Here is a 27,650-nt window from a genome sequence, read left to right as displayed (position 1 = left end):
TGATTGGTCTTTAGGCTGTGTTACTAATGAACAGGTTCTTGACACCGGTCCGTCAGGGAAGGTGATTAATTACCCCTTGCATAGGGTGTCATCACATTGGGGTTTACGTACAATTAAGATTTATCCAGTCTTTTTCCAGTCCTGTTTCAGGCAAATTATTCTTGCATACAATTTCTTACCTAGAGTAATGTAACGGTTGCAGTTTTTGTGAAACCTAACATTGTTGTATTGATGTTTTCATAGCAGGACAAGTGGCATCCTCTCCTGAACACGGTGAACAGTGTTCAGAAGTACAGGTGGCTGAAGCACAGTGTTATGGGCATCTTCTCTCAGTCCAGCCTCATGGCCATCATAGTGGAGTTTGCACTGAAAGAAGAACCTCTTGATGTGGAGAAGATGAGGAAGTGTCTCCTGAAACAGGTAAGACTTCTAAAATCAAAAAACACTTAATTTGAAACATAGAAGATATAACTTTATTTATTCCACAAGGAGATATTGGGTCAATACAGCAACCAATGAAGATGCTCATAGAGGAAATTTCCATAGATGATTTTGCACATATGCACACTAGCAAAATATGACGAAAAAAAAACCCTCATTAAAACTAAATGCAGCAAATAAACTACCAAAATTACTTGAAGCCTTACTTTAAATCTGTCAGAATAAAAATCCGTTTTTGGTCACATCACAGGTTCACAGGTGTAAATCAGTGGGTGAAATTCTTTTTCGTGCAAGATCCATCATTTAGTTATTTTCCAGGAAAGAAAGCAAAAAGAAAAGAAATGAATGGGCGGGAGTTCAGAGAGGAGATTCTTAGAGGTCGCATGTAGTAGCCGCCTTCTAAATTAAGTGAAGGATCCCAAACAGAGTTGTTAAACGTGACTGCCTCTCCTCGCCCCACAGCTGGAGAGGGCGGAGGTTCGACTGGAGGGTATCGACACCATGCTGAAGCTGGCCTCCAAGAGCTTCCTGCTGCCTTCGGTGCAGTACGCCATGCTGTGTGGCTGGCAGCGGGTCATACCAGAAGGGACCAACATTGGGTATGTCTACAGGCTTTCACTTTACATCATACTATTTGTCTAAGCACCCTAATTACCCAAAACATTACAGTATATACTTTGTTGTACGACAAATAGTGAAAATAGCTGATCTATAAGCTTGTGGAACGGCTATTTTTGCAAATATTGAAACTTTGGACAATTTGCCCAAAGTACGAACGTCAGTGTAAAAGTGGGTATGGCCAAATCATAGTCCAGCTGTAGCATACATTCTCAACAAAAGCTTTGGTAACTAAATTCTCTAAACGCATGTCTGCTCGACCAACTAAAGAGCTGTTAATGACATAATGAAAGCAGCTATGTCGGTCAAGCCTATGGCAATGGATTAATTTACTGAGCTGCTCTAATGTTTCGTCTGTGGCTGCCAGTGAGCCTCTGTCAGACTGCCTTAAGGACGTGGATCTGATCCCCCCATTCAACCGCATGCTGCTGGAGGTGACCTTCGGCAAGCTGTACTCGTGGGCCATCCAGAACGTCCGCAACATCCTGCTGGAGGCCAGCGTCAAGTTTAAAGAGCTGGGTGAGCAGCCCGCCTCTGTAGACACCATAGTTCATATATGACACCTGAAATAAACAGGTCACATATACATAGCTGGTAATCATAGTTTGTTATCATATCATTTACATAGCTGGTTATCATATATCCGTAGCTGCATGATCAGAAGGTAACCCAAGCTAAAGTACGTACTATGAATTTTTGCCCGTGCACCAGGTGTGCAACCCGTTCCCCTGCAGACCATCACCAACGAGAACCCGGCAGGCCCGAGTCTCGGCACCATTCCACAAGCCCGCTTCCTCCTGTCCATGATCCACATGCTGTCCCTGAAGCACGGAGCCAACAGCCTCAGTCTGCTGCTCAACTCCGGCATGCTGGCCCTCACACAGAGCATACTCAGGCTCATCGGTGAGCATGCTCCACTTATAGAGACATCACAGTCACTTTACTGCCAAGTATACTTGGCAGTAGATACACTTTTTCTTCAACATCTTGTATTGTGGCAGTCCAACAAGAAGACATTTAACATTTAACGCAAGACTACGAACAAGACACTCGACATCACATTAGTGCAGCATTACATTAAATCCTAGGGATATACTTGACTAAAGAAGTTCTTAGCTGACTAATAGTCATTGGAATTTGTTGACTAATCAGTTAGTTGTTGCATACATACAATTATGCAGAGACCAGCCTTTTCAGGTTGATGAGCTTGAGAACTGAACATTCTGATGTTGATTTCACAATGGCTACGGGCTATTGAAAGATATAGACTGGCAGAGCTTAACACATTCACTGCCAGGTATTATGCATCCGCTTCATCCGGTGGTGCCAGTGTTTTTTTACCATGTTTTGACGATGTTTGGAGAGCCGCAGAAGCCACGACGGGCACGCGGATGTAAACAAAAAGTGTCTTGGGGGTGAGGGAGGTCTCGTCTATCCACTGGAATAAAAACGTTTTTACCGTGATCGGCCATTTTTTTGCTATCGCCTGTTGAAAATGGCTCATTTTCACACAAAAAAAGAATCCGAGCTAGAAGTGTTTTTCTACAAATCCTAATATAGGGGTGGACGGAAGGGAGGTTTTTTGGGATGATGTCACATCCGTCCATTCCGTCGAGGGATCATTCCTAAGTTGTGTTAGAGTGCCCTCTTGTGGACTTTTCCAAAAAAAAAAATTATTACATTGTTTGTAAAAAAGAACACCGTCTTCTTGTCTTCACGTTGTTGTAATTTTTCATTCACTGTGAAGGACCAGAGGAGGATCACATGCCATTGTTTTGTTTTGTTCTCAGGTCCCAGCACAGACAGCAGTGAGGAGGACCTGAGTCTATGTGCACATGGAGGCTCAGCCACCGTCCTGGAGGAGTCCAGGAAGGAGGCAGCTCCAGCCCCACTGCCCGCCTCTGGCCCAGAGCTGGCCGCCATGATGAAGATCGGCACCAGAGTCATGAGAGGACTGGATTGGAAATGGGGAGATCAGGTCAGTAGGATTAAAATAGGGTTAGGGTTAGGGTGTAGATGAATAGTATTAGTGAGCTTATAGTAAACTAGAAAAAGTGCTCCTCGGAGCATAGGTCTCTGCCAGGTCAGGTAGGTTATTGTAGGCCACCAATGTTCGGAAATCGGACGGATCTGTCTTGATCACTTGACTATAGAGATAATGTGTACTGATTTGCGTGATGTTTGGACAACATTTGTTGGAGTAATATAAAAAAAACATTCAACGTAGTGCGAATGTGCGTGCAAAGTTTCACCGCAATCGGACGGTGCGTTCATGATTTGCGGCATTTTGTTCAAAACGGGCCACTCCTGCAAACTTAAGATCTTAGCCAATCAGGATGGGATATGAAAAATCAAACAGATCCGTCTTGGTCACTCACATGACCATAGAGATCATGTGTACCAATTTGCGTGTCCACAACACAACTATACGAAAGTGGTGAACGATATCGTTGGGATCACTTTCAGAGCGATTTGATGAACATTTTGTCGCCATAGTTTTCAACAACATAATTGACACGACTTTGTGTGCTCTGGTTACAGGACGGGCCGGCGCCTGGGCTGGGTCGGGTCATCGGAGAGCTGGGCGAGGACGGATGGATCAGAGTCCAGTGGGACACCAGTAGCACCAACTCCTACCGGATGGGCAAGGAGGGCAAGTATGACCTCAAACTGGCAGAGCCACCGCCCGCCACCCAGCCCGCCACAGAGGACTCTGACACAGAGGACGACACAGGTCAGCACTCTGCCAGATTAAAATAATAACTTGATTTGTGTAACACACCAACATCTGCCCTCCGTGTATCCCCTCTATCACTTTCTTGCACCTACAGTGCAAGTGTAATATTCAGTGAATTTCAGAGCAGGATAAATGTTGTATGGCCTACGCTACACAGTACAATAATCTGTTTCTATTCTGTCTTAATTCTGTAAATACCATGCCTGCCCACCAGGACTCTTAGAAATGCCTTTAAGTAAGTAAGTAAGTAGCCTTGGGAACCAAACCTTCCCGAGCCATGTGGCCCATAGGTCAGGAGCTTATCTCCTGGCTCTGTAGCATGAGGCAGCTTGATGTACTGTACAAGTACACCCCCTGGACATGACAATATAGTAGTATGTTGCAGGAAGAGAGGCCTTTAATGAGATATAAGTCACTGTATTTCTTATTTCTTTAAGTGTTTATCTTTTTAACTAATTCTGTTTCTCATTCATAAAGTTCTTCATGAATATTTAAAAAGTATCTTAAATATACTGGCTGTTATCAGAAGCTATTTCAAATATCAGTCTGTCTCCCATTTTCAACTTTATCTTATATAATTGGCTTTAATGGCTTTATAAGATGGCACCATTTCTGTCTATTCTCTCTTTGTCTCAGAGATGGTTGTAGACAGTTCAGAAACTTTCCCCAATGACTACATACACTACACTTCTTCCTGGAAAGTTAGCACACTGAAATAGAAGCCATTGCACTTGTATCATTAAAAAAATAAAGTGAAATTACCACTGGTGATGTCATTGGAGGACGCTTTTGTCCCACTTCTGAGATGCATTGCAAGTAGACAGAAATTGTACCATCTTATAATGGACCAGTAATATGAAGATTAAAACAAATAATAGCCAGTCTACAAGCTCACAACGCGAGCTTGAAGAACGTCTATTTTCGGTGTATGACACCAGCACACAACAAAATATAAATCAGCCATAGTCCCATTATTAATATCAGATCTAGGCAGAACGAGTGCTGATTAGTTTTGTTTCTGCTTTCCAGAAGGGGAACCAGTGGAGAAGAGCAACCACCCCACAGCCATGATGCTGACCAGTACAGTCAACCTGCTGAAGACTCTGTCGCTGTCCTCTGGCATCTATGCAGAGGTGTTACAGACAGACGCCACTCGCACCCTCTGTGGGCTGCTCAGGGTGCTGGTAGAAAGCGGAGCCAACGACAAGTCGGGTAACACATTGACCACTCCCTTTGGGTTATTATTTGTCACTGTATTTTGCACATACGTGAAATCTGTCCTCTGCATGATCTGCATTTACAGATCCTTACTATTAGGAGTAGTGGCCACTTTAAAAAAATTTAAAGATATTTTTGGGGGCTTTTTCTGCCTTTTTGATAGAAAATTATGCTGACAGGAAATGGGGAGAGAGATAGGGGGGTGACACACAGCAAAGGTCGTCAGGATCGGGAGTCGAACTCGCGACACGCTGTCAGGCTGGATTACCGGCATATGTGGTATGCGCCTGGACCGCTAGGCCAGCAGGCGCCCCGTGGCCACTTTTAATAGGTGGGAGCAATTAGGGGTTTAGGGATTTGGTGTCTTTGACACATCGACTGGGTTGACCAGGGAGCGAACAGTGGACCTTCTGATTCCCAGATGGCCTCTCTACCCATTCAGCTATGGCCGCGGAATGTGGCGGGGTGGGGGGGGTATAAGGCAATACAAATTGGGAACACCATTTATTTCTTTTATTTAAAGGATTTTTTTTGGCAGGGTTTTGCTTTTATTCAGACAGAACTTGTGAACTTCGTGAAAAAGGTCAGCTATTTTCACTACTTTAAGAAGATTTTTACTATTTCTTTAACATTTTCACCTATAATGACTTGCCCAAAGTAGGGGTGCCAGGTTGAATGTGGTTATGGTCACCAAAATGTATGATATATATGTCATGATAGTACACCACATACTATTGCAGCCCTGTGTGTACACTGTTTCCCTCCAAATAAGGCCAGAACAAGGACTACAAACGATGGCTTATGGGTAGTGCTCTCGTACTAAAGCCCGGTTCATACTTACTCGCGCGACGAAAACAGCCGACCTACAAGTAGTAGAAGTACTTGTAGGTTGGCTATTTACGGCGTGCGACATTGTCGTAGGATGGACCATAACGTGTCCCGTCTCCTTGTCTTCAGGCTGTCCGTCCCACAGGCTGGTGTCTCGGGAGCAGCACAGGAGCTGGTGCACGCTGGGGTTCATCCGCAGCATCGCCCTGATGCCGCAGATGTGCAGCACCCTCAGCACCTCCGCATGGATCGGCCTCCTCATCCGCATCGTGGAGGGACACCAGTCCTTCAACGCCATCACGCTGCAAAGACAGGTGGCTTTAACAGAACATGTGTCTGAAAAAATCCCTGATAGTTTGTGATTCATAAGATCGTTAAAGTTTGTGAAAAATGATCAAATCAGTTCAAACTGTTTATTTCTATTTTATTTTTTTAATCACATTTATGCCTTTTATCATTTACATTAGCATTACTTTTAACATATTTTTTTTGTGATGTAATGCCTACTTATACAGTCTGAAAATATAAAATGTGTTAATGTTAATTAACCATTTATTGGGTGACAAATCATAAATGTAACTTTAATATTACATACTGTATGTATGAGAAGACAGTGAAGCAGTCAGTCAGTGTATCACCACAGAGGAACAGAGGAAGGCTGTGTTCTTATAGTGGGAGAACGTCCAAGTTTACATTTCAGATTGTCTACAAGGGCCTTTTGTCCTCCCTAAGGACAGTAAATGAAGTGCAAACCTACACATGGTCTTACAGAAATCAATACTGGGTATTCACTGAAGTCAGAACTGTACATGCAATCCAACAACATGAGATTTTGAATGTATCTTCTTGAAACATCATCACGATTGATTGTGGATGTTTCTATACGTTACGCATGCTTTACAGTACGTGCTATAGAGATGACGACATCTGTTATGTGAGTTGATCCTGACTAATTTTATGCAAGGCTGAGCCATCTAGTGTTTACTAGTTGTGATAGCGTTGTTGAGGGTTTATTTGAAGTTTGTATTGAAGACCTGAGAGGTACTTGAACGCTGTGAAGCATAGTCAATACAGCACCTGAAGTCTCTTTATGACTACATGAAGAGGCCTTATATCAGAAAGATTACTAAGAGAGCAACCAGTTTTTACAACAAAAAACTGATGGAACAAAAAATGCTTTGCATAAAGCCATAGTGTAGCTGATAACCATAGAAACAAAATAGTGGATCCTGTCATATTTAATAATATATATTTACTAGTTCACAGCTGTTGTTTGAGATATGGGAACACTCAAATATCTCAAATGACTTCATAGCACAACTAAATGCATATTAATAGGTACACGGTAAAGTCCTCTGTTCATTTAACCGTAAGGGGGTACAAATGGAACCAAATGGACCCTTACGGGTCTGTAACTCTGAGATTATACAACTGGAACCAAATGGACCCTTAAGGGTCTGTAAGTCTGAGAGTGGACAAATGGAACCAAGTCCATTTGGTTCCATTTGTACTCTCTCAGAGTTAAATGAACAGTTGAACACTGAGGATTTGTGCCGCTGGCATCCCTGATTTAGTCCAACGTGTGTTCGGCAGATCCTGGCGCTGCGGCTCCTGCAGGCGGTGCTGCCGTCCTGGGACAAGATGGAGCGCTCTAAGGACATGAAGTTCCTGGTGGAGAAGCTGTTTGGCTTCCTGGGCAGCCTGCTGAGCACCTGTTCCTCTGACCTGCCACTGCTCAGAGGTACACTCACACATCAGCCCACTTTTGTTATAGAATAATACAATAAAGGAGAGATTAACCATTTAAACCCTATACTAATTTAGTAGAATGGGGTCCCCCAGGGGTTTATACTTGGCCTCTCCTTTTTTTCCCCCCTTTATGCCAAATTTGCACCACGTTTGCCTTTCATGACAAATGGCTATGGTTCATGTGGTTAAAAGGATCCAAATCATAAACACTTTATTGCCAAATATGTGGTTCACCCAAGGAATTTCCCACTGATTTTATTATTCTTTATATTACAAAAAACAGGATTATTGTTCAAAAAGATGGTAAAATTAAAGTAATAATTCAAATTTGCCAAGAAAGTAAGAAGTTTACCCCCACTTTCACCATTTCACTAGCTCATAATAAAATATAAATAAATAAATAGAAGAATAGTAGCTAGTAGCATAGTGCTGTACCCTTCACCCGACACCCATTATATATAATTTTGCACTGATTTGAATAGAATTGTGATGCACTGTTCTGGAAAACCATTGATCCTACCGACTTCACACTCAACACTCCACTTCTTTGGGGCGTCAGCATTCAGCATCAGCAATACATAAGCCAATTATGAAAGCAGTGCCAAATGTGAAGGGGATTGGTTAAATGGTTCTTGGGATATGGGAAAGACACACACGCACGCACACACACACACACAGATATGTGGAATCTATACATCTACATCTGTCAAATCTCTGCTCTCCGGCTGCCACAGAGGGTTCCCTGCGACGGAGGAAGTCCCGCCCACAGGCCTCTCTCACAGCCACTCACAGCAGCACGCTGGCTGAGGAGATAGTGGCCGTCCTGCGCACCCTTCACTCTCTGGTCCAATGGAACGGCCTGATCAACGACTACATCAACACTCAGCTCAGCTCCATCACTGAGGTCATGACGGGACGCCAGTCTGAGGCTGTAAGCATTGACATACAACTGAAACCTCTAAATGTCATCTGAAACTGTATCTTGAACAACTGTGCTTTAAGTCAGTAGTAGTAGGAAGTATTTGTAACCTCTAGTAAGAGTAATACAAGTAGTGTAGCTGAAAATAATCCTTATACTCATGTATTATAGCCATAAATAATGGTTATAATGACACATGTCATTTCTATATTAGCTTTCATACAGAAGACGTAGCTAACACACTTTTGACAATTTGTAGTATATTATACTAAAGAAACACGGTAAACTGACAGTCTGCATAGTTGAGCTACTTCAGCACCCTCTGGTGGACAACTGCTGATAAGAGTAACATTCAGACAAACTGACAGCCTCATTTAAATAGTCTTGCATCACTTTTCTGCTCAAATAATAATATAATTTGACAAAATGGTGGGTGAGGACTTAAGGGTGGGATATATACTGCTCCAAAAAAAATAGTAGCACTTTGTTCCCTTAATTATTATAATTATTTGCAGTTTTAGCGAGCAATGTTCTACTGTATATATCTCTGCTGTCGGGCAGAAACCAGCTATATCCAAAATACTAACTTTTCAGGAAATACAATACTGCCTCATCAAAGTTGGTATGGTGACTTTATACATTGTCAGATACTTGAATGTGTCCTTATATTATCATCATCACTTTTTATAAGCACTGATTCATTAAAAAAAAAAAAACGTTGAAAAATGACAGCAACGATATACACTTTTCTGCTCCAAAACATTAAGGGAACCAAGTGTTCGCCTATTCTTTGGAGCAGTATAAGGGGTGAGTGTAATGGATACAGACCCTGGTTCAGGTGAGTTCTATTAATTTAACATAAGACCCCTCTGCTCCTCTTTTCACAGTGTTTCCTGGAGGACTATTTCCCAGAGTCAGAGGGTCCCAGGGTGGGAAGTCTGATGGCCGTGCTGGCTGTGATCGGGGGGATCGATGGACGGCTCAGGCTGGGAGGTCAGGTGGTTCACGAGGAGTACGGAGAGGGAACGGTCACGCGTATCACGCCAAAAGGGCGCATCACCGTCCAGTTTCACGAGATGCGGACCTGCCGAGTGTGCCTGCTTAGCCAACTCAAACCGGTACGCAGGTGTTCATGTAGAGCTGGGCAACAAGCTATATCACAACACCTATCGACCAAATGTCAGTAGTATTCAATAGGCCTCCGTGCTATTTCTCTAAAGTTCCACCAGGGGTCTGTACTTTGCCCCTTCCTTTTTTCCATCTACACCAAATCTCTTCACCAAAAATAGCAGATCTACAAGCTTACAACACGTCACGCTACAACATGTTGTGAGCTTCTACTCACACAATCTGCTATTTTCGCCAAATGACAAAAATGACATTCCCCAAATAGGGACGCAAGGGTTCAAGTGCTTAAATAAGCAACTGATCAATGGACCCTCATGTTTAATACTATAAGTATTTATTTACTGCAGCCAATCTTATGAATAACACTGGTTTGAGAGAAGCAACCGAGAGAGGGAACTTTCTGTCTTTGATAGATGCATTGAACCCATTTTCAGTATTCAGTATCCCTGCTTCTCTGCTCATCATACGTACCTTTACGTGAGTCACAAATGAGCCTGTTATGTAGCACATTTGGACCTCAGTGCTGATGCCATGACATGTGTTTGTTTTCCATTTAGCTGCCTGTCGTGTCCTTCAGTGTGCAAAACCTGCCCTTCACGGAGCCCATGCTGGCAGTGTGGGCCCAGCTGGTCAACCTAGCAGGCAGCAAGCTTGAGAAACAACGCATGAAGAAGTCCCTTAGCCGAGCTCTCACAGGTATTGGAAAGGAAAGGGAGTATTTTCTGGTCCCCGGGGAGGGCAAATTACCTTTACTGCTTCACACAGCAGAGTTCCCTCTGTCATAGCTGCTCAGATGGCTCAGACGAGTGCACATGGGGCCGGGGGCTGTTAGAGGTTAAGTGTCTTGCTCAGGGACATGTAGACTGGGCGAGCTGAGGGTAAAACTTTTTTTTATGTTGTTAATAATGTTAATATACAAAGCATTGAGCAAAACCTTGATTTATGAAATCTGTGTCTCATCAGTGTCCCTGGGCAGTTGTATGCGCTCTAATGCACTAATCCACTTTAGTTCTTAGGAAACTGTAGTCTGACCCATAAGCTGCAATGGCTCTCAAAGTGGGGTCCAGGGAACCTCAGGATTCCTTAAAAAAAGAACAACTAAAGGGGGTTCCGTCTGTAACGGTTATGGGGTACTCGAAATTAAAACGTTTGAGAACCACTGCTATAATTTTTGCCAATTTGTCTGTGTCTGTGTGTGTTCAGCAGACCAGGTGGACGTCCTTTTGCTACGCTGCCAGCAGCTCAGGCTGTACATTCTCAAGGCAGCACGGGCCCTGCTTTCTCACCAGGACAAACTCAGACAGATCCTGTCCCAGCCGGCCGTTCAGGACACAGGACCCAACCCCAGTGGTAAGAGCATCACCCTGTAGCATACTTCTTGCGCAAACAAAGTTCGGCAAGGTAATAACAACAAAATGGCTTAATTACGGAGAAAACAAACAAGTGCATTTCCTTGCCCAAGTTTGTTTCTGCAGTTCTTGCACCGCCAAGATTTCCGAACTAGCCGAACATCACCGCAAAGACACCTACAGTATATCGTGTGTGAATAGTCAGAAATTCAAGGTGCTCGTGATATTGTTTTATTTATATAGAGGCACAAACCTCTATAATCCCTCTCTCTCTGACTACAAACACAACCAGATGGCAATTAGTTGATGGAAAGAGATAGCACACACTTTGTCCACTGTGACTGTCGCCAGAAATTATGAAATCTCTGAGACAAATATGTCAAAGCATATCAAAGGGGGATAAAAACAAACAGTGGAGTTCCATTCCATTCCAGCACTGTGTACAGTGGGTGGTGTCTAACAGTCTATGGGTCTAACTGTCTTTCTGCTGTATTCCTCTATACCGTTTAGCAGTGTCCTAACAATTTTAATTGCCACACAAGTTGTAGAAAAGTTCCAAGGGATGTTAGACAGACGGGACAAATTATTCTGCCCTTCCCCTCCACAATTGAACATAATTTCTCTCCACTGTAACAACGCTGATTGACTTGGGTTGTAAAGGCACGACCGCTTCTCGCAACAAGCTGTACATGCTTTCCTCGAGCAGGTTCATATTGATGGAGCATAGCGGCTGCCATGGGAATGAATATGCACACGCACGCACACACACACACACGCACACGCACACGCACACGCACACACACACACACACACACGCACACGCATGCTCACGCACAAGGTTGTTTACCGTTTAACCAGGCTGCTCACTTTGCACATCTTGGAGGTTTGCAGCGGGAAGTGGGCGGCTGTGTTTGATGACTCAAAAGGCAACGAACTGAGAGGGTAAAAGATTAGAAAAGCTAAAGTAGTAGTTCCTTCTGTCCTGTCCTTTTCCTACAGAGGACCCAGTGGTGTCGTCTCCCGATGTGGGAGACTTGTCTCCAGAGGGTCCCCTGCCCCCACTCATCCTCCTGCAACAGCTGCTCACTTCCGCCACCCAACCCTCCCCCATCAAGGCCATTTTCGACAGGCAGGAGCTCGAGGTGAGTCTGTGGGACAGACCAAACCACTCAGATTCTGTGTATATTCCTTAGTTACACACATAGGATATGAGTAAAGTTCAAATTCAAGCGTAGACAAAGGGGTAGCCGCGCCACCAAAATAATAAATGGCAATAGAGACATTTTCATTCTTTAGTTGATAGACTTGAGCTCCTGAAATAAGGACTGACACTACAGGGAAATATGCATTTTTAATTGTATTTGCTTTGTTTTGTGGCTGTAAAATGTTTCTTTGTGTTGAAGGTAATGTTTGTAAACCTGGGTGTAAAAATTGATGTGGTATATTAAGATGTACAATAATTCAGACAGTTCCAAAACATTTATTTCCATGTAGAGATCAACCCCTTCAAGAATGTACGTGGAAAACAAATCACAGAGCGTAGCTTTACTGCCAGGTTCTACCATGTGAAAGGACCCAAAGAGATGGAATCTCTCCACTTTCAGCATAGTCCTCCACAGTCTGTCGATCTTATAACATCTTCACGTATAGGAAACATGAGCCTTGAGTTACACACTTTTTCTGGTAGTTCCTCGGTTCTGTAACTCTCCCACCACCAACCATTAACGCATTTCTCTGTACGCGTAGGCCGCAGCCTTGGCGGTGTGCCAGTACCTAGCCGTAGAGTCCACGCACCCCTCATCTCCGCTGTTTGAGGAGAGCAGCTCCAGCGAGGCCACCACCCCTGTCACTGTGCAGCACATCAGGCCGCCCCGGCAGAAGAAGCAGAAGACCTCCCCCATCCCCCCTCTGCCCATCGTCCTCCAGCTGATGGAGATGGGCTTCCAGAGGAAGAACATCGAGTTTGCCCTCAAGTCTCTGTCTGGGACGACGAGCAACGCTTCTGGTGCGCCAGGTACTGTGCGGCGTCCTACGACACAAGTCAACATGTGTGGGCACAGCTGTGTAGCTGTGCTGGTGTTCATAATAGTGTGACAGTAGGGATACACTATAACTGTCCACTTAGCTTGTTTCCAATTCATCAATGTTGCAGTTTCCACTATTTGCAAAGTTCAACCTTAAAGGTTTCATGACATTCAGTTTTACCACACATTAAAAGTCTTTGTCATGGTCCTTCAAACGTGTATACAAAGTTTTAACAAAAAAATCCACTCCAGTGATTCATGGCAGGTGTTTTTCTCTCACATTACTAAAGCCTTTTCAACTGCAATGAAAAAAGAAATGTCGCTGTTGAGGGATTTTGGGTGTCAATCACCGCCTCTGCTCCGCCAGCAATGTCTCCTATGGAAGCTTGTTGCGCAGCGAAAATAGCCGATCTACAAGCTCTCAATGCATATTTTCGGTTATTATTTTAAGATTAGAGCATTTGAAGTGGTTAAAAAGCAATATATTCAGAAGCGTCTTCCTTAAAATCGTGTAGAATAGCAGGAACAATATTACTGATATATTACTGCAGGAACGTCATCGTTTTACATAATTGTGTTAATTGTTTCACAAATCACACTTTATAGGACCTGGTCATACAAAAAAATTCAGTCGTGAGATTTTATTTTGCTTTAATCCATGTACTCTCATTCCGTGCCTATGGGCATTCTTTGCAGGCGTGGAGGCACTGGTGGGTTGGCTGCTCGACCATCCAGACATCCACGTCACTGAGCTGTCCGATGCCGAAACAGTGTCAGATGAGTACTCAGATGAAGAGGTGCTGGAGGAGATGGAGGAGGTGGAGCCAGTCTTCCCCACGGTAAGACCTTAACCCCCCCTCTATCATAAAGATAAACCCCCCATCATTCATGTCACCTCTCACTCAGCCTGAAGGCCCGTCAAAATTATTACATAATCGCCTGTTTGCAATTATTTGAGATCATCGCAATTATTTTGCATAATAATAATAATAATAATAATAATGTAAAACAAAAAAACAATTCAATCGTTAATCGTAATTATTTGTAAAGTAAAATGTAATGACCGTGATAGCCCTATCAACCTGTCCAGTTGTCGTTGTTGTAAAAAAAGATGATGTCTGGACGTGCAATGTTTGCTGTCTCCTCAGCCCTCGGGAGCGGTGGTTACAGAGAGCCAGACGTTCAAGAAGAGATCGGACTTCCAGTCCAATGACGACTACGCTGTGTACGTGAGAGAGAACATTCAGGTAAGAGCAACCGCCTTGTGAACTGTGCTTTGTAAACGGATCAGGAATCTGCATCAGAAACAATTTCAAATTGGCGTAAAATTGGAGCGATCAGGCAAAGCGTTTCTGCAGAAATTATTTTAAATGTACTCTTTCAGCTATTTTATGCCATATGAGAATATTACGAAACCCTAGACAATATCTTGTCTTATGTCACTATTGTCTATATAATATTTATACATTGCCCAGCCCTACTACCCTCTCAGGAGAAACCTGGGGTGTTTGCGTTTTGTGTAAATAAATGTGGAATAAAATTTTTAGAGAGCACAAATAGATGATTTTTTGATAATAAAAAAAAAGAAAGAAAAGAGAAAAAAAACAAGAGATTTTAAGACAAAGATCACCCACAGAGAATGCTGTCCGCTGTGAGAAAGTATGCGAGTGTGACTGACAGCCCGCTGGGTGCTCTCTGTGCAGGTGGGCATGATGGTGAAGTGCTGCCGGACGTATGAGGAGGTGTATGAGGGAGACGCGGGCAAAGTGATCAAGCTGGACAGGGATGGCCTTCACGACCTGAACGTGCAGTGTGACTGGCAGCAGAAGGGAGGCACATACTGGGTCCGCTATATCCACACCGAGCTCCTTGGTAAGCCCCCATATTATCACAGTTATTGAATATCGTTGCTGTCGGGTAGAAACCTTGTATCACCATATTTTATCCCTTTATGTTTTATAAATATTTAACCAATGAAAAGTATTAACAAGAACTTGTGACTAAATAATAAGTGCATGGGATTTACTGGAACACAGGTTATTTTATTACGTTCAAAAAACTTTTGGACATATTCCGCCTGACAGTGACGATATAGGTTCCATAAGTCGTGTAAGGGAGCCCTTATTTGTCATGTCTTCCCTGAATTGTCCCTGAACGGTCATTTTTTTAAATGAAATGCCTCTGAAGGGCGCTTGCCTTTTTGAATCACAAGTTATTGCATTTACGATGTGGTCCTCCAGGATTCCCGCCACAAAATTCGCCGTCACACATCAAGATCGGTGACAAAGTGAGGGTGAAACCCACGGTGACGACGCCAAAGTACAAGTGGGGCTCTGTGACGCACAGGAGCGTGGGAGTTGTAAAAGGTACCGTAAACCCATCTCAGTAGCTTTGCAGCGTTTAAGAACCGGGTATGCTATCCTATTTTTGTATAAAAATGGTACGTGACTGTATTATCATTATAGAGTCACAGTAGCACATTAAGCTATAATGTGCGAGGCTGCTGATAGAGCTAAATTGGCAGGTTTAATTTAACTTTATTTTATTTTATTTTTTAATGTTTTTATTTAGACAAACTTGCCATTTCTAATTTGACAGAAACATGGCAGATGGATTAAAACAAAAGGAAATAAAAGATACAAAGAATCAACAACAACACAAAACAAAACGACAATACCCTTTTCTGAATAAGATGTTAATTAATTCACCCAATGGGGAATTTCAGATTTCCAGTTTTGAAGGATACATTTTTGTTCCAAGCTGTCCCTGCGACTAAAGCTAAGTATTTCCTACGATGTTTTGTTTCGGTTTAGCTTTCAGTGCCAATGGGAAGGATGTGATCGTGGACTTCCCCCAGCAGTCCCACTGGACTGGGCTGCTGTCTGAGATGGAGCTGGTGCCAAGCGTTCACCCTGGAGTCAGGTAGGAGTGGGAATAAAAGTCCCTTTATTCATATCATTCAACCATTAACCCCCAGGTTCTGTCTTTGAAATCCAGTCACCTTGTTGTCATCAGGTGCGACGGCTGCCAAATGTTCCCCATCAACGGCCCCCGGTTCAAATGCAGGAACTGCGACGACTTCGACTTCTGCGAAAACTGCTTCAAGACACGCAAACACAACACCCGGCATTCCTTCGGGAGAATAAACGAGCCAGGTGGGTCACATGTACACTGAAACTGTGTGAGGAATTCAGTAAACCTTGTCAGAAGATAAGAGGTAGAATATAGAAGAAAGTCCAAAATGGACGAAATAGGACAAAATCTTATCTGCAAAAAAGCGTTTCCTCCGGAGCTACAGTATATGTTAAGATGATGCTGTTTGTGTTAAGATGATGCCTATATACTTGGTCGTATGATGCATAGCTAAGTGTCAGTCTCAAGGGAGTCGCATTGCGATGAATTGTGAGCTTGTAGATTTTCTATATTTGCCATCTTTGAAAATATCATTTTTTTTTGGCTATAATGACACTCAAAATAGGAACGGCAGATTGAAAGTGGTTAAGTGCTGGCTGCGTCCGCTTACAGGTGTTAAACCTGTGTCATTTCTCCACCACCAGGCCAGTCTCCGACGTTCTGCGGCCGCTCAGGGAAGCAGCTGAAGAAACACCACAGCAGCCAGCGCGGGATGCTGATTGACGAATGGTCACGCGCCGTCAAGAGCCTCAACGTGTCGTCCTCCGTCAACCAGGCCTCGCGCCTCATCGACTGCAGCGACCAATGCTGGCAGTCCTCCGGCTCCCAGGGAAAGGTAGGACATTCCGACACCTAGGACAGACCAAATGGCCCTTTACGTGTACACTCTCAGAGTTACAGGTCTGTGGTCCATTTGGTTCCTAACTATGAAATATTTAGCTGGGGAGGGGACCCCCTGGAACCCCCTCAAGGACCCCATGTCCCCATGTCCACTTTGAGAACCACTGGCCTAGGAGAACGATGTTGTACTACTTGAGGTCATTACACACAGATGGAGTGACGAAATAAACGATGCAAAAATCGCCAGTGACTATTTTGCATCAAAACTGTTCTCATAGTTGATGCTTCATTCATCAGGTTGATGCCCTTAATCGTGGTCAAAAATCAACCTTGTTTCCCATATTCCATATTATCGCTGCATAATATTCTTGTTCGGATTAATCTCACAAAACAGACACCCCTGATGTGTAATTAACTTATTGCTGTCTATACTGTACATTGTAGCTTTTAGCATCAGGGTTTAATCTACGGTAAGAAATTACCATCATATAAAAATGAATGCAGAGAGAAACTAGAAAAAGTGCTCCTCGGAGCACAGGTCTCCGCCAGGTCAGGTACGTTATTGTGGCCTCCTAGTGGCGCTATAATAGGCCAATGTGGAAAGGGTGGCATTTCTTCTTAGGCCATTCACGGAAATGGCAAGCTGCGTTCATGATTTGAGGCATTTTGTTCAAAACGGACCAATCCTGCAAACTTTGGAAGCCAACCTTAGCCAATGAGGATGAAATCTGGAAAATCGGACAGATCCGGGTTGATCGCATGACTATAGAGATACTGTGTACCGATTTGCATGACGTTGCATGACCGATTTGAATGAAATCACACCCAGTGTGAGTAAGCGGTGCCTACTCTGTTTGATGAGTGTGTGCTGTCATTCAGTTGGTACAAATCTATTTGATGTGTGGGCGCTGGCATTCAGACTGGTATTGAGGCGGTACTAAAAGAGTATTTGTAGTAGTATTTTTTACTCATTTGAAGTACTACTGAGTATTTTTACTCAATTGAAGTACTCTTAAGTATTGTTACTCAATGTATTTACTTGAAAGTATTTTTAATCACTTTAACTTTAAAGTATTTTTTACTCATGTTTACAACGTTTAAGTATTTTTACTCTTTTTATCAACTTTTAGGTATTTTCAGTTTTTATCAACTTTTAAGTATTTTTACTATTTTTTTCAACTTTTAAGTATTTTTACTCATTTTGAGTACTTTTAAGTATTTTTAACCAAATTAAGTACTCTGAAGTATTTTTACTCAAGGTATTTACTTTTAAATATTTGTACTCACTTTATTTACTTTTAATATTTGTGTGTGTGTGTGTGTGTGTGTGTGTGTGTGTGTGTGTGTGTGTGTGTGTGTGTGTGTGTGTGTGTGTGTGTGTGTGTGTGTGTGTGTGTGTGTGTGTGTGTGTGTGTGTGTGTGTGTGTGTGTGTGTGTGTGTGTGTGTGTGTGTGTGTGTGTGTGTGTGTGTTTTTTGAAGTGGCACATGTGTTGTTTCTTTGCCGGGCTCAAACATACGTACTGACACACACGGTCAAATGTAGAGCGGCTGGCACCACTAAAAAGTGACGTTGAGTGCCAGAGATCTCACCGTTTGTAACGCTACGCTGTTTACAGCTTGTACACAACGAGCACCCGATTGTAAACACTATATGCGTGCACGATGGTGGATGGTCCTGGCTAACGCCTGGAAAATTAACATCTCTCACGCGAGTCACCATGGCGGAGTGATCGCGCATCGAAAATTTCCCCACTGTAAAAAGTTAAGGAAATATGGAGTTTTTTTGCAAGGAGATAGAATGGGAGCCATTTTCTTTTTTGGCACGGTGATCCATCTGTCCCTTCCCTCTCAGAGTCACCGTGGGTGATTACAGAGCTGCGCTAGCCCCCCCCCCCCTTGTGGAAAAAAACAAAAAGATTGATTTCACGTAGATTCCCGGTTTTGGCACTCAACGTCACTTTTTGCGAAACCGTAGATTCACGGTTTTGGCACCAATTTGTTAAAGAGGATTACCTCAATTTGCCATGTATTGTTGTAATATCTTTTATGGAATTTATTATATCGGGTAAAATGAACCCAACGTTAGTGATGGTGTGACTGTTTTCATCGTTAGTGTTCTAGGGTATGATGATGATGATGATGATTACATGTCTATGACATTTTCTTCAGAAGTAATTGTGCACGCACACACACACACACACACACATGCACATGCACGCTCAAATGCTCTGCGTTTCTCACGAAGTGACAATGCCTTATTTAACAACAGAACGTTCGAAAGTGATCTCCAATGTCCATGTTTGTACAACCCATTTAGTGCGGAGAACTTCAAAAAAGTTCAAAGATCTACAAGCTCTAAAATGTGACACGTCGTCTCTTTCTCGACTCCCATCGCTCGGAACAGACAGAACTTCTCTTCTGTTCTCCTCTCTGGCCGACCATGGCTGCCAGTTCCCACCTGACGTTGTGTGGGAGTTCAGAGCGCTGCAGACCGTCGTACTGGATAACCGCTAGCTTACACAAGGTCTTCAGACTTGGACTTAAGTCTAGGATGTCCAGGGAATTGATGTTGTTGTAATTATGTCCTCCAAAGAGGATTACACGATCTCCCGCCATGTGGGACGTCCCCATCCCAAACGTCCCACATCTCCCCTTGGGCTCACATTTCCTCAAGGAGCAGGTTTCTTGATCGAGTTTCCATAGATCACGTTCACAGGGTCCGTCGTGCGGGTTCCAACCAGGAAACAACGGTTTGCCGTCCGGTTTGCAACTAGGTATGTACAGCTCTCCATTGTAGGTAAAGGGTGAACGAGGCCAATATCTGTCTAGAGGAAGCTGAGAAGGCATGTTCAGCCAGCAGTCGGTCTCTGTGTCAAACGCCCTGATAGTGTAGTGGTACGTCCCCACTATTACAAACATCTTTGTCCCGACGATGGTGGCGGAGTGACCTTCTGAAGCAGGCGGGGGGGTGCCTCTGGTGTTGATTAAAGACCAGACCATCGTGGCGGTGTCCAACTTGTAGATGTCATTGTTGTATCGATATCCAGTCCGCGGCTTGCATCCTCCATAAATGTACATGACCTTCCCCAAGACGCAGGCCGAGTGGTGGTGCCTCCCCTCTGGAGCGGCTCCAGACGTCCTCGGCTTGAACCATCTGTGGGTGTCCACATCAAACGCATGAAGCACGTTGCAGTGCAGTGCTAATGATGTGTCCATATTCCCGCCCCATACGTAGACGACGGCTTCTACCAGCATGGCCGTGTGGCCTCTGTGTGTGATGAAGTGACTCTTAGGTGGACTCTCTCCTCTCCCGGGTGTCACTGGAGTCACCTTCGTCCAGCATAAAGACACTGTGTCAAAGACGTTCACGTCGACGTGGTCCTTGCAGCAGCTCTTCCACTCACAGTGCACATAAAAGCAGTACAGTTTGTGGCCGACGGCTGCTACAGCGGCACAACTAACACCCGTTGGAACTCCTGACTGCTTTTTGGCCACTGTCCAGCGAAACATCTGCCTGTCTCTGTCTGTCCCTCTGTCTCTGACTGTGTCTCTGACTGTGTCTGTCTGCTGTGTCTCTGCTGCGTCTCTGCTGCGTCTCTGTCCTCTCTCGGTATATCTGTCTCCTTCCCTCTACAGCTCTGGTGTGTCTTATAACGTCCTTCAACATCGTCTATATAAGGCTGACCATAGCTGTGGTGTGACGTCACGCGCAACACAAACCGATACCCTGAGAGCTACCTTTAACACATTGATTGCCAAGATCGCATCGATGCGTTCTTTCAAATCCATCGCTTGATTGCCAGCAATTCAAAAGAAGTTAAAGAACGCATTGAATTTTCATTGTTTAATCTGTGATCGCACGGCTCTGTTTATTTCTCATCAGCACTTTCGTTTTCCACTTACGTCACACTCACCCGGAGCCGGATGTAAAAAATGTTTTTATTTCCGGGTCACATTGTTTTTCTCCGGTCATTTTCGTCCAGAATAGGGAAAAACACGGTTTTTCACACGGTATAAAAAACGAACGGACAGCTCAACTTCTATTTTCTTTGGTCCGGGTGACTAACAGTCATCGTCGTAGTGTATCACATCGTTTTCAGGCCGATCAGCGGATCAGGGATTGTCGAAAACATAACATCCGGTGAATGACAGGATATGACGTGGGCCTGTTTGGGAGGGGGCGAGCGAGGTGATCAATGTGTGGATTTGCTGCTCTCTACTGGTGGAACAGTCGTATGTGCTTAACACCACAATCAGAGAATTTATTTGAATGAAAAATTACAAAATAAAAAAATTAAAAAACACGCAAATTGCTGGCACAGGGGTGAGTACATTATGAATAAACTCTGGCAGTCAATGTGTTAAAATGAAATTCCGGGGTGAACAATCTCCAACAAATAGCAGATCATAATGCGTTGTGAGCTTGAAGAGCTGCTCTTTTTGGCCAAGAGATTTGGTGATCAAAATATATGTAAAGAATCACACCCAGTGTGAAGTGAGCGGTGTTATTTAGAACAGTGGTCATCACAGTGATGGAAGCTCACTTCACAAATTTTTTTGAAGTGCGTGGTGCTATTTATAGGTTATGAATTTCAGCTAGCCAATCACAGTACTGAGCAAAGGGTCTGAATACTTATCAGCCAATCACAATACAGCGAAAGACACATTTTCACGGCGGATGGGTCATGGGTCCCAACCCCACTTATAGGAGCGGCTACAACGCTCAAAAATGGGTTTTGCACAAATCGGCCTCCTGGTGGCACTATAACAGGCCCATGTGAAAAAATTGGGGCGGAGGTTCTGTTCAGTTTTGCAGCGACCGGGCCAACGGTGCCAGAGATTAGCTGCTAACGGACAGGACACACGGACGGACGGACAGGGTGCAAAACATACTCTCTCGCCATGCCTTTCGGCCTGACGGAGACAAAAAGGAGGGTATAGACCACTGGGGGACTCCGTTCAACTAAGTATATAGGGTTTAAGTGGTTAAGAGTGCTGTCGTCCCGTTTTCTCTGCAGCACTGGATTCGTCTGGAGCTCTTCCCAGATGTTCTGGTCCACAAACTAAAGATGGTTGTGGATCCAGCGGACAGCAGCTACATGCCATCGCTGGTGGTCGTGTCGGGTAAGGAATCGAGGGGTTTTGCAGTCATAATCCCCCAGACTTTTTACACTGTTCTTACTTCCCTATTTTAGTGAATCTAAAAGAGAACTGGCTTTGTCTGCTAACAAAAAAGCTGTGCTATTATCTTCTGTATATCATTACATGCTACCTTTTTTCTTATTATGTAGGTGGAAGCTCTCTGAACAACTTGATTGAATTGAAGACGATCAACATTAACCCCACAGACACCACTGTCCCTCTTCTCAACGACTGCACTGAGGTAGGATGACTGAAGTGTACTTAACCACTTAAAGCTGCAATCCATAACTTTTGTTTGGTGAAATAAAACATCAGACAGGTTACAGATTGCAGTTTAAGCCCTATTTCAGACGCGTTGTGACCTAGTAGATGCTATTCTCCCTCTATTGAAAATGCTTTAAAAGATTTTGCCTATAATGACATGGCCAAAATAGGGGTGCCAGGTTTGATAGTTTTGATCCCACTATAACAAGCATCCATTGCACTGAACTTTTTCGACTGTTGTTTATCTCCTCCCAGTATCACAGATACATGGAGATCGCCATCAAGCAGTGCCGCAGCTCCGGCATAGACTGCAAGATTCACGGCCTCGGTATCGTGGGCCGCATCCGAGCGGAGGACGAAGACCTGGCTACCGTCCCGTTCCTGGCCTCTGACAACGAGGAAGAGGACGATGACAAAACTGCCACCGGGAGGTAAAGTTGGACCCGCGAGTAAATATGTACCAGATGTCTCATCTGTGTACCCTGCTCATCTTGTGTTTGTCTCCCGTGTGTGTGTGTGTGTGTGTGTGTGTGTGTGTGTGTGTGTGTGTGTGTGTGTGTGTGTGTGTGTGTGTGCGTGCGCGCGCCCGTGAATTGAATATATTAGCCTTGTTAAGCTCGTCCCCCTCCTTCTGCTGTTAGCCAGCAGGGGGGAGCAATCCAGGATTTTTGTGCCAGCGCTCGTGGCTGGTTCTTGCTTTGGTCTGTGCCGTGGCAGTTTGACAAGCACGACAATTGTCCTCCGGGGGGTTAGTGACATTTCGGACCAGCTGCCCTGTGCCGTGGGCTCATATGGAGCGAGGTGATTCTCGGAAGCAGGAAAGTCGCCAGGCCTCCTGGAAGTGTCACTGGGCTAATTCAAAGAAACATCTGCGTTTAGTGATCCCAGCGATTAGGACGCCCATCTCTCACTTTTCCACCGAAACACGAGCCAGGATGCTGCATAATGACAAATTGTCCCTAAATGCTAATTTATACTGATCACTGGTTAGAATGAATGACTAAGGTGCTTCTCTGCTGTTTGTTGTCAGACACACCACATCATAATTATCTAAGGATCTGTCTTAGGCCCTTAAAGCTGCAATCCGTAACTGCGATGTCTTACCCAGTATTCAAATCTGTGTCTCCCATTCGAGTGCCAACATTTTCTGTGATTGACCTAAAAGAGCAAGGCTGCTTGCTCAGGGGAGAAATTGAACTTTGACCTGCAGGCAGTACCACCTGTCAACCAGTAGTGGTCTCCTACCCGACCACAGGATCTAAACTTCTCAATAGAAGAGCAGGCAGACCAACTTCTTTTTTTTTATATATATATTTTGTATTTAGGAAGGACAAGGTACAAAAGTGTCAACGTAAGCTATTGTACAATTAGTGCATGATTATACTTCAATTATTTTTTTTTTCCCCTATTTTCGTCCCACCCTACCGATCACCTAATATAGTAACAATTAAAGTACAGGGAAAATAATAATAAAAAAGAGTAATAAAAAAAGAATAAGAAGGGCTATGATAATAATAAATAGAATAGAAAAACGCATAATGGTATATATTATTGGAAAAAACAAAAGAGGGAAAATATAGGGGGAAAAGGGAATGAATGTCATTACATAGACATTGAATGTCATTACTCCTTCCTTCTCTCCACTACATCACATACAGCTTCTAATCATATATATTTTTTACCATCACATCACGGGTTGGGTTTAGGCAGACCACCTTCTACAGCCACTGAGTTGTGTTACCAAACAGGTTGTTTAAAATAATTTATTATTTTATTATTGTATTATTGTATTATTGTATTATTGTATTATTTTATTTTATTCACAAACAAATGTATGGATTGCAGCTTTAAGCATGTGTCTCCTTTCTCCATCCCAGTCTTGCTAGGAAGAAGTCATCAGGTTTGGATTCAGCCGCCACCATCAGGACCAAAGTGTTTGTGTGGGGGCTGAACGACAAGGACCAGCTGGGAGGCCTCAAAGGGTCTAAGGTACAGCCTGTTTCATTATGACATGGCTGCATGATGATCTCTCCTAAACTCCTCTTCTGTCCACTTATCTGTTTGGGGCTGTTTCGGGTGTCATTCACAGATAAAGGTGCCTTCCTTCTCTGAAACCCTGTCTGCACTCAATGTGGTACAAGTGGCCGGAGGCTCCAAGAGCCTCTTTGCAGGTGAGTGGGTCTCAACAGTTTATCTGTCATCAGGGGAGACTCTTGGGGCCCTCACGATAGCAATTGTATTAACCATGCTGTCTTTGACAGACCCTGTGGGCTCAAGTTCCTTGGAAAATGTCCCTTTTTGTGGCCTTTATGTGTGTGTGTGTGTGTGTGTGTGTGTTATGTGTGTGTGTGTGTGTTATGTGTGTTGTCACGATACTTATGGGCCAAGGGTCAATATTCACTATGGTACATTGTCACGCTTCCTCTAAACATCCTTAACCACTTAACCAATTCAGAAATTAGCCGATCTATAAGCTCACGTCTCATGATGCCACACGTGGTGAGCTTGTAGATCAGCTATTTTTGCAGGTTTTTTTAATTAACGATGGCATGCCCAAAACAGGGATGCCGTGTTGAAAGTGGCTAATTTGGGCGACCCAGCTCTAACGACCCTGACCCAGTCCCTGGTTTGATTCCCAGCCTGACGGACCATTTGCTGATTGTCATTCCCCTACTCTCTCTCTGCGTTACCTGTGTCTCTCACCACTATCGCTGTCAAATGAAGGCTTAAAAATTTGAAAAAGAAAGCGTTCGGCATGATCTATGTCTGTTTAACTGGCGCCTTGCTGTTCCAGTGACGGTGGAAGGGAAGGAGAGTGCATGCGGAGAGGCCACCAACGGCAGGCTGGGCCTGGGCCTGTCCAGCGGGACCATCCCCATCCCCCGGCAGATCACAGCCCTCAGTAACTACGTGGTGAAGAAGGTGGCGGTGCACTCGGGAGGGCGCCATGCCATGGCCCTCACCGTGGACGGCAGGGTCTTCTCCTGGGGCGAGGGAGACGACGGCAAACTGGGACACTTCAGCAGAATGTATGTTGAAACCATGAAAGGAACAGACAAATCCTTCGCACTAGGTTGGATGTTGGGTAGTTTTAGAGCTTAATGATCTACTGGCTGCTAAACAAGACGTGGTCTAATAACATCGTGACTTCCCTGTGAATCTCTGATGTCATGTTGGTGACATCATATTGATGACATCAGTGTATATTGAGGTTATGAATTCACAAAATTAGAAAAATATTCCCACAATAAAATAACTTCACATAATGTGAAAGAGATTCTATATAAATCTGGCGCTGACCGGGTGTAGTGGTTTGTGAGATTAGCTGTGGACAGACGGACACAATGACACACAAACATTTGGTGTTACAGTACATGGCTGGAACCCCTTTTGCGCCATGTTGTAAAAAGGCCATGTAGGCACAGCTAGTTGTTTTTAGTTTAGCCAACATCAGTTAACCACTTAAACCCTATACGTATATTTCATTGGCCGGAGTCCTCCGGAGCTCTGTACTAGGTCCCCTCCTTTTTTGCCCTCTACAGCAAAATAGCCGATTTGAAAGTCACAACTTTGCGATGCATTGTGAGCTTGTTGTTTGGCTATTTTTGCTGAATATTTGCCCTAGAATGGGACACTAGTCTTCATAACAAATTAATATTTAAAACGTAGCAACAAAAAGTGGTATATTACTCTGCCTTTACCATTCTGGAACATTGATTTGACTTCACACACACCCATTGTGTCTAGTTCTGCTTCTGTGGTTGGACCAATCGGATGCGTAGCGCTAAAGGTCTGTGGTCATGTTCCCATACTGTAGGAACTGTGACAAGCCCAGACTGATCGAGGCACTGAAGACCAAGCGAATCCGGGACATCGCCTGTGGCAGCTCTCACAGTGCAGCCATCACCTCCAGCGGGGAGCTGTACAGCTGGGGTCTGGGCGAGTACGGCCGCCTGGGCCACGGGGACAACACCACCCAGCTAAGGCCTAAACTGGTAACTGTGTGTGTGTGTGTGTGCCCAGCATTTACTCATGGTACTCTTTTATTAGTATATCTGCATTATAGATCAGGGGTTTCCAGACTTTTTCAGCTCGAGACCCAAAAGAGAAACTAGCTGTCTCCCCGGGAGCCAAACATACAAAAATACATTATGAATTAATCTAAGCCCGATTTCAAAAATAGTTTGTGACGCATTGTGATACTTAATCTTTTTTTCCTGTAATATATTTGCAATTATTATTTGTAATGTTTTTCCTGAAAACCTGATATTTACCCAAAACGGGACCACAACCCAAAATGGGCTGCTACCCTATTTTCGTGAAACTGGTATAGATGGAGCTGTTAATTAATCTACCAAATACTGCAGAAACCGAATGGCTCGACCAAGCAACGAAGACTCCATTAGTCGTGTTGCGGTCTGCGATCATCTGCCTTAGAGTCTATTCTATTTGATTTATATTCTGCATTGTACAACGTAAAGCCGACTGCATGTTTAAATCTTTTATTATTGGAGAGCATCGCGTTAGCTGCTAACGCTTCATGCTTGCTGTCTTTGTGTTGCAGGTGAAGGTGCTTCTGGGACACCGGGTCATTCAGGTGGCTTGTGGGAGCCGGGACGCTCAAACACTGGCCCTCACCGATGAAGGTACTGCTCTTAACCACTTGAACATTAGCATCCCTATTCTGGGACGAGCACATCTACAAGCTCACAACACAGCGCTGTGAGCTTGTAGATCTGTTATTTTCGGCAAGGAAATCTGGTGTAAAGGGAAATACCAGCAGACCTAATATAGTGGCCTAGGGGGACCCCGCTCAACGAAGTATATGTATATCCCACGGTTCAAAATGTTTTATAGGAGCAGGCGTTTTCAGTAATTTTTTCTTATGCCTTTCCTTTTCCAGGTTTGGTGTTCTCCTGGGGGGACGGGGACTTCGGGAAGCTGGGCCGCGGGGGCAGCGAGGGCTGCAACATCCCCCAGAACATCGAGCGGCTCAACGGGCAGGCCGTGTGCCAGATCGAGTGCGGGGCGCAGTTCTCCCTTGCTCTCACCAAGTCCGGAATGGTGTGGACCTGGTGAGAAGATTTCTGTAAAAGTCATGTCGTTGACACGGTACAAACTAGAGCTTGGCCGATATATCAGTTTGGCCATTGTTATCAGCATTTATGCAGCTGATATTTTGATAAGTTTTCACCCCTTTCAACCTGGCGTCCCTGTTTTGAGCATGTCATTACTGGTGAAAAATTCTGAAGGTTTTCAAAAAGCAGATCTACAAGCTCACTCCACGTCATGTTGCGAAACCTCGTGAGCTTGTAGATTAGCTACTTTTGAAACGTTTTTAAGAAGTTCAGTTTAGTTCAGATTGTCAATTTTTCTAGGACTCTACAGACTCAGGATCGGCATCGAAACCAACAATCTGGCATGGGTCGGGCTGTGGAACGAACACACTTTACTGTTATTGCAGAGTCATCTGTTCATG

At 44.1% G+C, this 27,650-nt stretch overlaps 1 protein-coding gene across 16 annotated transcripts in view; it reads left to right on the top strand.

Annotated features, from left to right (window-relative positions):
* The window catches only part of herc2 (HECT and RLD domain containing E3 ubiquitin protein ligase 2), an 86,052-nt gene that overhangs the window by 27,891 nt on the left and 30,511 nt on the right, over positions 1–27,650 (top strand). For 9 of the 16 annotated variants that reach the window (XM_080430748.1, XM_080430747.1, XM_080430756.1 and 6 more), the window contains 31 exons: positions 244–420; positions 904–1,040; positions 1,427–1,578; positions 1,771–1,962; positions 2,850–3,037; positions 3,601–3,793; positions 4,826–5,008; positions 5,972–6,156; positions 7,436–7,583; positions 8,326–8,522; positions 9,398–9,628; positions 10,196–10,334; positions 10,842–10,988; positions 11,987–12,129; positions 12,734–13,001; positions 13,708–13,850; positions 14,160–14,258; positions 14,715–14,883; positions 15,252–15,377; positions 15,825–15,933; positions 16,027–16,166; positions 16,569–16,759; positions 21,784–21,889; positions 22,057–22,148; positions 22,427–22,602; positions 24,049–24,160; positions 24,261–24,342; positions 24,966–25,200; positions 25,989–26,166; positions 26,736–26,817; positions 27,075–27,246. In XM_080430748.1, coding sequence (XP_080286874.1) covers positions 244–420; positions 904–1,040; positions 1,427–1,578; positions 1,771–1,962; positions 2,850–3,037; positions 3,601–3,793; positions 4,826–5,008; positions 5,972–6,156; positions 7,436–7,583; positions 8,326–8,522; positions 9,398–9,628; positions 10,196–10,334; positions 10,842–10,988; positions 11,987–12,129; positions 12,734–13,001; positions 13,708–13,850; positions 14,160–14,258; positions 14,715–14,883; positions 15,252–15,377; positions 15,825–15,933; positions 16,027–16,166; positions 16,569–16,759; positions 21,784–21,889; positions 22,057–22,148; positions 22,427–22,602; positions 24,049–24,160; positions 24,261–24,342; positions 24,966–25,200; positions 25,989–26,166; positions 26,736–26,817; positions 27,075–27,246 — 4,892 coding nt within the window. The remainder of the gene's footprint in view (positions 1–243; positions 421–903; positions 1,041–1,426; positions 1,579–1,770; positions 1,963–2,849; positions 3,038–3,600; positions 3,794–4,825; positions 5,009–5,971; positions 6,157–7,435; positions 7,584–8,325; positions 8,523–9,397; positions 9,629–10,195; positions 10,335–10,841; positions 10,989–11,986; positions 12,130–12,733; positions 13,002–13,707; positions 13,851–14,159; positions 14,259–14,714; positions 14,884–15,251; positions 15,378–15,824; positions 15,934–16,026; positions 16,167–16,568; positions 16,760–21,783; positions 21,890–22,056; positions 22,149–22,426; positions 22,603–24,048; positions 24,161–24,260; positions 24,343–24,965; positions 25,201–25,988; positions 26,167–26,735; positions 26,818–27,074; positions 27,247–27,650) is intronic. The other 7 variants (XM_080430749.1, XM_080430760.1, XM_080430757.1 and 4 more) reach the window with 3 other exon arrangements.

This window comes from Gymnoscopelus braueri (genome assembly GCF_963280865.1).
Source record: "Gymnoscopelus braueri genome assembly, chromosome: 6".
Taxonomy (NCBI): Eukaryota; Metazoa; Chordata; class Actinopteri; order Myctophiformes; family Myctophidae; genus Gymnoscopelus; species Gymnoscopelus braueri.
This window is presented reverse-complemented; position numbering and strand designations above follow the sequence as displayed.